Raw genomic sequence first — 9,528 nt, 5'->3', positions numbered from 1 at the left:
TTTTATTCAATGTAAACACGTGTCGAATTTCAGGTAGCCACTCGACGGCGAGCTGATAACGACGTAAGCATTTTACCGATACATTAGCTCGGTGTTAACCAACTTAACAAAAGATATTTAACTTTGACAATGTATGTTTGTATTGTAACGTAATTTCGTATCAATTTTTACTAACTTTAAAATTTGGGGCGGTGTGATGTAGCGTGCCTTATATTCAATCACAAATACCGTTTGCAGTGAACCCTAAGCAGGCAAACTGCTAGGTAAACATTTTCTGTAAGAACGTTCGCTTCGATGTGAAGTTAAGGCAGTCGTTCCTAACTCGTCCTTACCAACGCTCGTGTTCTAGTATTCATTAACCAGTCCGCTTAAGCAAGACATTTTATATACTTTAAATTTATATTATTCGTGTGTATCAATAAACGTTAATTAGTTCGTCTACTTGATTTATTATTTGGATTCCTGACAGAGGCACGCATCAACCTTCTTTAGCCCATCAATCTATCAAATCAATTACCACATATACATAACCCATACATTGCATTACTATGATCTAATGGTGGTAGTGATTTTCGGGCAAAGCATTTTTATGAAAGTACTACCTACTACTAGTAGACGGTGCGCTTTAAGCCATCCAGTGGCGTAGCTTGCCTTAAAGGGGCCCTGTATCAAAATTATTTGGGGGCAATAGACGAGCGGCAAATCCTGGAAAATCTCAATAGTTCTTGATTTACACTACCTTTTGCTTATTTGTCTTTTTTTGAGTTTTACTTTTGTCATTTTAGCAGTTTTTTATATGTTTTTTCCCCCCGGGAAGCACCACCTAAGCAATATTGTAGATTACTTTTTACACATTCTTGCTTTGACACGTAATGGGTCCCTGCACTCCGGGGACCCGTAGCTATCGTTGATACGGCTGGTACGGCGGTAGCTGCGCCCCTGAAGCCTTCATTGGCGGTTATTATCATTAAGGTTTGATTGTGATCGTTACACGTTCAAACATCACCCTAAACTGGTCAACCTGCATTGGACCCAGTTAAGCTCCTCGCCTATAAGTATCGGGGGACTTAACAGTTTATACTACCACACTGCATCAAGCTTAAAAACTTAAATGTGAAGTTAGCGAAAGTATTCTGTTTCGATAAATTCAAACTGGTATAGAATTTCTCTTCTTTCAATAATTTTTCATCATTTTGAAATGGAAACATTCAAGCGAATAATTATAAATCATCAATGTCCATCACGTGTCAAGTTTGTGTGTGTGAGTGTGTGTGACGCAGCTGTGACGTCACGCTGAAACTGAAAGTGGTCCGATGGCATTGATTGGGCGCGGGCAGAGAGCACCCCGCGGACAGGGCATCGATTTATCTACAGGTGCATCTGTAATTGTAGTAGATTTAACTTTAACTAGGGATTTTTAAGTTATTACCTATTTAACATTATTGACGAATGAAGCAAATGGCCCACCCTGACCCTGTGTCCATCAATCTGACCGGCAATTTTCGCATCGAAACATGCTCCTTGGTGGCAGGAGTAGGTATGGCGGTGGTACTATCGCGGGCGAGCTCGTTCATACAAATATTATCTACTACATGTTAAAGTAGGTATAGGTAAGTTGGAGCAAATGTTAATTGCAAACACATTACCCGACTTTAAATTTACCCGATTGTAAACGCAAAGATTAGTATCATTATCAACCCATATTCAGCTCACTGCTGAGCTCGAGTCTCCTCTCAGAATGAGAGTGGTTAGGCCAATAGTCCACCACGCTGGCCCAATGAGAATTGGCAGACTTAACACACGCAGAGAATTATGAAAATTCTCTGGTATAAAGGTTTCCTCACGATGTTTTCCTTCACTGTTTTGAGACACGTGATATTTAATATCTTAAAATGCACACAACTGAAAAGTTGGAGGTGCATGCTCCGGACCGGATTCGAACCCACACCCTCCGGAATCGGAGGCAGAGGTCATATCGACTGGGCTATCACAGCTCAAAGATTAGTATGTATTAGTAATAAGCATGGCCTATAAACATATGGATATTTAATACTTCTGCACACAAAATATACTGAATAAATTCGGCTGAAATTAGGAATGGAGATGGGTCGGGATAACACATAAGCTGCTTTTTGTCCCGGAAAAATCGCGCGGGATTTCTGAAAATAATTATTTCATGTGAACAAAGTCGCGGGCGTCCTTTAGGCTTAGATTATTTCTTTGCGCTACTTTGGGCTTGAACTGTAAGGTCTCGTGAAGTGTGCCAGACTAGTAATGTCTTGGCTTGGGTTGCTGATTGACTCTTGCTTGTACATGTTCCGAGGACGGCACGTCATGAAGATCTCATTATATGCTATCCTTGAAATGGCATAACGATCAATAAAATAAAAATACAATATATCCATTTAAAATATTAATGTTACAAGTGAGATTTGGGCCGCTACAAATCTCTCTGAACCTCTGACTTATCAGTTTCAGCTGTGAGGCTTTTTTACCTTCAAACTATGGCTTACAATCTGATTATTGCTTTCTTTTGAGAACATCATAAAACAATACATGGACGTGTTATAATTGGAACCGATAGAGACCAGAAGAGCAGTAGAATGTCGCTGAAATAAAACAAAACACACTACAATAGAATTTGCCCATTTCATAAAAACGTTTTCCACAATAAAGTAAAAACGTAGCATCAAGTTGTTAGTTTACTTTTTGAAAACTAGCCGTAGCGCACATAGTAGTGGCACGGCTAATATAAAGCCGCTGTCACACCGGCGCTGTGCCGCGGCCGCGGTGCGTGACATCTCGCTGCACTCATTAGCGAGTTGTCCAAACTCGTTATAACTTGATACTGTCCCCCCGTCCCCCGCCCGCCCCGCCGCCCGCGCGATTGACTCGATCGATCTACCGGCCAATTTTTCCTATCCAGGGATGTCAAAAGGTTAGTTAGCGATCGGAATAGGCATTCTTTACTAAATATTTTGCCATGAATTATCAAAATATTATAAACTCATATAAGGATAGGCCATCGCAGCCTAGCGAGACCAATCAAATAATTTTTGATATTAATATTACCACGATAACTTTAGTTTATCACAGACAGTAGATACCTAAGTAAATAAGTACGCCGCGACACGTCGCATGTCCCGCGACCGCGTTACTATTCGCTACATTTGACGCACATTAAGAGAAAGCGGTTGTTAGGTTCCAATCTATAAAAAAATACAAGTAACTACTGCCAAAAAATTCTCCAAAATCTTATACATTAATTATTAATTTGCAGAAAAATTTTCGTAATATTTCGAAAATTGTTCATGTTATTAAACAACAGTTTGATGTGATTTTTATTCTTATATTGTTATCTATATATATATTTTTGTATTCTTTACAAGTTAGCCCTTGACAACAATCTCACCTGATGGTAAGTGATGATGCTATCTTAGATGGAAGCAGACTAACTTGTTAGGAGGAAGATGAAAATCCACACCACTTGCGGTTTCTACACGACATCGTACCGGAACGCTAAATCGCTTGGCGGTACGTCTTTGCCGGTAGGGTGGTAACTAGCCACGGCCAAAGCCTCCCACCAGCCAGACCTGGACCAATTAAGAAAATCTCAATCTGCCCAGCCGGGGATCGAATCCAGGACCTGCGTCATTTAAATACAGCGCGCATACCACTGCGCCACGGAGGCCGTCATAACCTATAGCTTCGCTAAAGACTTTTTTAGCTACAAGTGTACCTAGCAACTGTCATAACAATGTGACCACATCCAGCAGACATTCACCTGGTGGCGCCACTGTCGCGTGAAGTTGATCCGCTCAGCAAAGTTCAGTGCTGTGCGGATCCACCGGTTGAACAATACGCTGAGTCCAGCGTCGAGCGAATGCTTCGACTCGCGAATCAAATTATTCGCTAATGAAGGCCAACACAGCGCCGGCCAGCCCTGCGGCGAGCACGTCCGCCGCGGGCGCTCTACGTGACATCGTGACGTTCGACCGCGAGCCGACGCCGCCGACGCCGCCGACGCCGCCGACGCCCGCCGACGCCGACACGCAGCGAATTATTCTATATCGCGATATGTTGCCGATCATCCGACCACCCGCAGCCCGCATACAGGTTGCTCTCGATACTCTTCACATCTTTACGTTTTTAACTGCACTCGATGGAAAAGTCAACATTTCAACAATACCTTCTCTTTTGTGAAACCATAGATAGCTCGTTGAAAATTCAATACGTACTTTTTATTTACATTATGAGTAAAACACTAAGAGCGCGGTCATTTATTAAATCCTTATTCCCAAACAAAACTGAAATTAAAATACAGCGAATAGCAAGTTGACAAGTCAGACATAAGTATTCTATCAGGCAATTTCATTATTATCAACTCAGCAGTTTTACGCCAAGTGTATTGATGAGATGATACACAACCATACATCAAGTATATATATATACAAACAACTACAGCTGAAAATCAGCGCTTCATGATCTTTTAAGGGTTTCGAACGTACGTTCTATAAAACGGAACCCTTATTATATCACTCGCGTACAATTTAATGCTTGTCTGTTTTTTTTAATGTCATATAGTAATATGCATAAGGCATAGGTACCTATTCGTGAAGCCTCATACGTGTAACAGGGTAGTTGACATATCATATTTAATATAAACAATATTAATGGAATTAGGGTTCGAAATATATCGATATTAATTAATAAATGTTCAGGATTTCCTATAAAACTGAATTTAAAAATCATGATTTTTGTAAATTTTCCAGTCGTCAAAAACCCTGTTTACTTGATGTACTAAAGTCAAAATAATTGTAAATTAATATTTTTATCAAACGCTCCGTTTGGATTTGACGTCATGAAACAGTTGAGATATATAGCCCGTCATGGCCGACAGGCGTTTTGACTCGTATTGTCCAAAACATATTTAAAAACTAAAAGTTTCATATAATCACGTCTCAAAAAAATTAAAAAAAAATTTCATTGTAGTAGAATGATAATGAACTATTTAAAACCATCTAAAAAAAGTGTCAACTAGCCTATTGCACCGGCTACCATGCGCTGCACACCGGTACACAGTGTGCTTGGGAGTCAGAAATAGTCATGGGGGTAGTAACTACACGGGGAGCCATTTCACAAGAAGCTGTAGGTACTCGCACTAATATAATGGATACTTTTGGCGATAGCACTCTTCTATAATATAATTAGACGTTTCTCTCGTAGCATTTAACCCCAAATTAAGTCCTGGAAATTTGTGCACTTTTCATGATAGGTAAAAAAAAATTCAAGGTATGTTTTTGATATACTACCTAATTGGTACCTGTTTGTAGCTAATCTCTTCCATTATATGGAAGAGATAATGTTCACTCAGAACACCCTGTATCAGCGATTGGCGATATCGGGCTCGCTCGTTAGCGTGCCGTGCCGCCGTGCCGCCGTGCCGCCGTGCCGCTAATGACAGATTATACACCGAATGCGACGATTGAACTTATTGTAACTTGTTAGACGCGCGAGTCACAACCGCCCGCGGCCGGCCCGGGGGCGCCGCCTCGACCCCGCCCGTGTTACTCAGTAGTACAATGGTTGACTGTATCCTATATCATCCAGGTTCAATTCCCACTCATTTCGTAGGTATCTACAGTTGTACGACCCTATCGGCACTTGTTCAGCGAGGTGGGCTATGGCTCATTAACCCTCCTTTGCTCGCTCGCTTTTTAATCAAAGTCAAAATTCATTTATTTTAAGTAGACTTATTTACAAGCACTTTTGAAACGTCAGGTTAGGTATGTTTCGATAATATGGTGATAATAAGTAAAGTCAAAACATAAATTTAAAGTTTTACACATTACCTACATTCCGAGAAGAGCCCACAGCAAACTCAGTCACGGTAGTGGTTGATTTTGATGTAACAAACATAAGGCCCACTTGATGTTAAGTGAACACTCGTCCCATCTAACAGAGCACATCACATCGCAGAGCTGCCAAGAAACACATCTAACAGTGCCTTGCACCAGCACCAGCCTATTTACTATTTTGGTCTTTATTCAACTTACTATTATGAATAAGTACTTTAAACTGCGCGTGATTCTATCTCATAACGAGGACGTACATTGTACTAGTACCTTGCACATTTTCACAATAATAAGTAATGACCGGACAGCGCAGCGGCGTGAATGCTTGCGTCTATGGAATCGCGACCGCGGGTTCAAACCTCACTTCTGTTATAACACATTTGTACTTTTTTAAATTATTCCTATCGATTTGAGAGCAGTAGACATTTTGATGTGATATTAAAGCAGCTAATTTAATACTCGTATATCAAAAGGCAATTCAATTTGTTTCGGCCATATTGGTGTGGTGCTGTGGAGCGACGGTCGTCTGTGAAACGCACGGTGGCTTCCGTGTCACAGTACTGACATTTTGTAGTGCAATAAATAATTAGCACGTTACTTTTAGTTTTGATTGAGTAATTGCAGAACAATTCAGTGATTTGAAATTCATTAGTTTTGGTGTGTTTTGTCATCGTGCTTAGCGGGGTGAGTAGTAGGTTAAGTCATGCGCAAGATCTACGATAGGTTCGATATTATTTTGTCATTCATGCTTTGTTCTATTGTCGGTAGCCTACTGCAACGCCTTCTCGGTACGAGGTATCCTCCAAACGGATCCCTGAGGGTCTGCTCTAATGAGCTAACACTATTAGGCCTGGCAGGGTGCCTGTGAACATTAACAACAACCCCACAAAACTCTCCTGGCGTCCAACCATAGCTTTAAGTAGTCAAGTAGTTAGTTTTAGTAAAGTAGTTAGCAGTAGTATTATTGAAGTAATTGTATTTGTATAGTTGTAGTTGTAAAATAAACTCATTGTAAATTGGAATAGCTTCTGTTATTTATTAACTTAACCCATAACAAATAGCGCCCAACGTTAAAAAAAGGGTTACGTTAATTTAATAGGTACCACAATATAGTCATCCAGTCAACAAAGAATTTATTTTATCATTAGTATTTTATACGCCGCTTATAATATAAACTCACCCCAAATAGATGTATTTTAGTTAGTAAATTTGTTTAGTTGTTTTTAGCCTTAATATCATTACAACTTCCAATTTTAATCAGATTAGTGCATATTATTTAAGTATTTCTTTTACCTACCTACATCTATCTTTTATAGACAAAATTGTGAAATTTTATATTGTAGACATATATTTATTCCGATAACAATAATTTAATGTATGATAAATAGGTATATCAATAGAGATGGTACCCAGCAGCGGCGAAGAGTTCAAGTAAATCGATTCCCGACGGCTTACCTTTATCTAAATTTCATCCTCCGCCACTGGTAGGTACATTTGTTTTGCTTTTTTGTATATTATAACTGAAATTATTGTGTGTATACCTAACATACGCTATTATTGTGTACTTTATTCAATTTAATTAAGTATTACCTTACTCAAATATTGGTTAACATTGTATTTTGTAGGTACGAGTAGGCATATTTTATTTTATTTTTATTTTTTTTCTCACTTAATTTCAAAGACTACCTAGTGGTAGTCTTTGGGCTTATACTTGTCATAGTTTAGTTGTATTGTCTTTTGCGTAACGGTCACATAACACGCTTTATTTTGCATAGCAGGAAATTGTTTATATTTACTTAACTTTAAACATGGATCCACAACATTTACTTAAAGATGAAGTTGAATTTGAGCTCGCGTGCCGTGGATATAGTCAGCCAGGTCTGGTTTCTGCCTTAAAAAAAATCCTAAAAAAAATGTTAGAGGCAGAAAGTGTAATGAGCGTATCTTATGAAATAAAATCACCTCAGGCGTCTGTCACTACACCTAGTCTCGAGTTAGACGTATGTGCAGTTAAAGTTAACAACCTCATGTGTTACGTTTCTGAGTTAAATGAAAAACCAGATAAGTTACTTTTTAAACGTTTAGTTTCGCGGCTATTTCATGTGGTCAATAGGTTAAAGTTGGCCGTGCCGGTGGATGAAGTAGAAAAGGATAGACGGAACGTACTTTTAGACAAAGCTGTAATTTTATTAAAGGATTTAGAGGGGAAGGATGAGATAGAGGATAGTGATCACATAACTCCAGAAATGAGAGAGGCACTACATAATTCTATAGGGGATGATGGTAAGAAAATTTTAAACTTATTAGATGAGCATGTTAACCCAGAAAGTGTACTTCCCTCCGCCTCAGAAGCAACGAAAAGCGTAGACACTCAAGGAATTTTCGCTTTAAATAGTAATATTCAAAGGAAAGTCAGTTTTGCGCAAGAGGACTTACATATTCCCTTTGGTAGGGAAAAACAATCTCCATGTAAAGTTTTTAATTCAACTACATTTGACGAGACGCCTATGCGTAAACTTAAATTGGTTCCAATTTGTCAATGGGGTGTACACTTTTATGGGGATAATAAATTTAGTGTCAATGCGTTTATAGAAAGGGTACATGAGTTGAAGGATGCCAGAAATGCCACAGATGATGACTTATGGCGACATGCCATCGACTTTTTTAAAGGCGACGCGTTAATTTGGTTCCGAGCAAATAGAGAGTTCGTAGGTAGCTGGAATGAACTTGTACTATTATTAAAACGTTCATTCCAGTCACCTTTTTATCAGGAAGAGCTTCTTTCAGAAGCAAAAGCTAGGACGCAAGGAAAATCCGAATCAGTGCTTATATTTATTGCCGTAATGCAAAATATGTTTAATAGGTTACCCAACAATATATCAGAATCGGAAAAATTAATGATAATCATTAAAACTTTACAACCGTACTATCAAAGAGCCATATGTAGGGATACCTTTTGTTCAATTTCAGATCTCATAAACGTTATGCGAATTATTGAGAGGACAAAAATAAACTGTGACAAATTTCAGGAACCTAACACGGTAGTAAACTCATTAGAGCCAGATTTAGCATATAAGACGGATAAAACACTTACCAATAGTACACCAGCTCTTACGGAAATAAAAGACTCTAAAAAGAGTAACACTTTACAGGGGGTCAACATGCGATGTTGGAATTGTCGTGAAACGGGCCATGTGTTTCGTTCTTGCCCTGTACCAAAACAGCGTTTATTTTGCTACCGCTGCGGTCGTTTTGGACTCACTCTAAAAGACTGTATTTGTAAGGGAAACGGCAACGGGGAAAGCTCGAAGCCAGCCAGCTGAGTCTTTCCCCGCGTCAAACAAGCAAAGACTGGCAGGAATGGTTAAATTATATACAAAAATGCATGTCACGAAATGGTTTGTCAGCTTTAACGTTTAAGAAAGACAATGATAATAGACCGTACTTACGATTAGACATATTAAATTATATCTGTAATGGTCTGTTAGACTCAGGTGCTACATGCACTGTGGTGAATACACATTTCGCGGACATCCTAAAACGTCTGGGCATTAAAACACAAAAAATCAATTCAATGCATATTGCAACTGCAGATGGTGCTAGCCATTCCATAACTCAGCGCTTTGATGTACCAGTCAGGTTCAATGGTCAGTTTCACTATGTTACAATGCTT

The 9,528-nt window shown here is 39.2% G+C and overlaps 1 protein-coding gene across 1 annotated transcript; it reads left to right on the top strand.

The window, feature by feature from the left end:
* The first annotated feature begins 6,059 nt into the window (after positions 1-6,059).
* LOC128198866 (uncharacterized) lies at positions 6,060-9,178 on the top strand. Its single transcript, XM_052886303.1, has 3 exons — positions 6,060-6,539; positions 6,624-8,695; positions 8,885-9,178. Exons 2-3 carry the CDS (start codon positions 7,664-7,666, stop codon positions 9,176-9,178), a joined length of 1,326 nt encoding a protein of 441 aa, XP_052742263.1. The 5' UTR covers positions 6,060-6,539; positions 6,624-7,663.
* The last annotated feature ends 350 nt before the right edge of the window (positions 9,179-9,528 follow it).

The sequence above is a fragment of the Bicyclus anynana genome, chromosome 16, assembly GCF_947172395.1.
Source record: "Bicyclus anynana chromosome 16, ilBicAnyn1.1, whole genome shotgun sequence".
NCBI lineage: Eukaryota > Metazoa > Arthropoda > Insecta > Lepidoptera > Nymphalidae > Bicyclus > Bicyclus anynana.
This window is presented reverse-complemented; position numbering and strand designations above follow the sequence as displayed.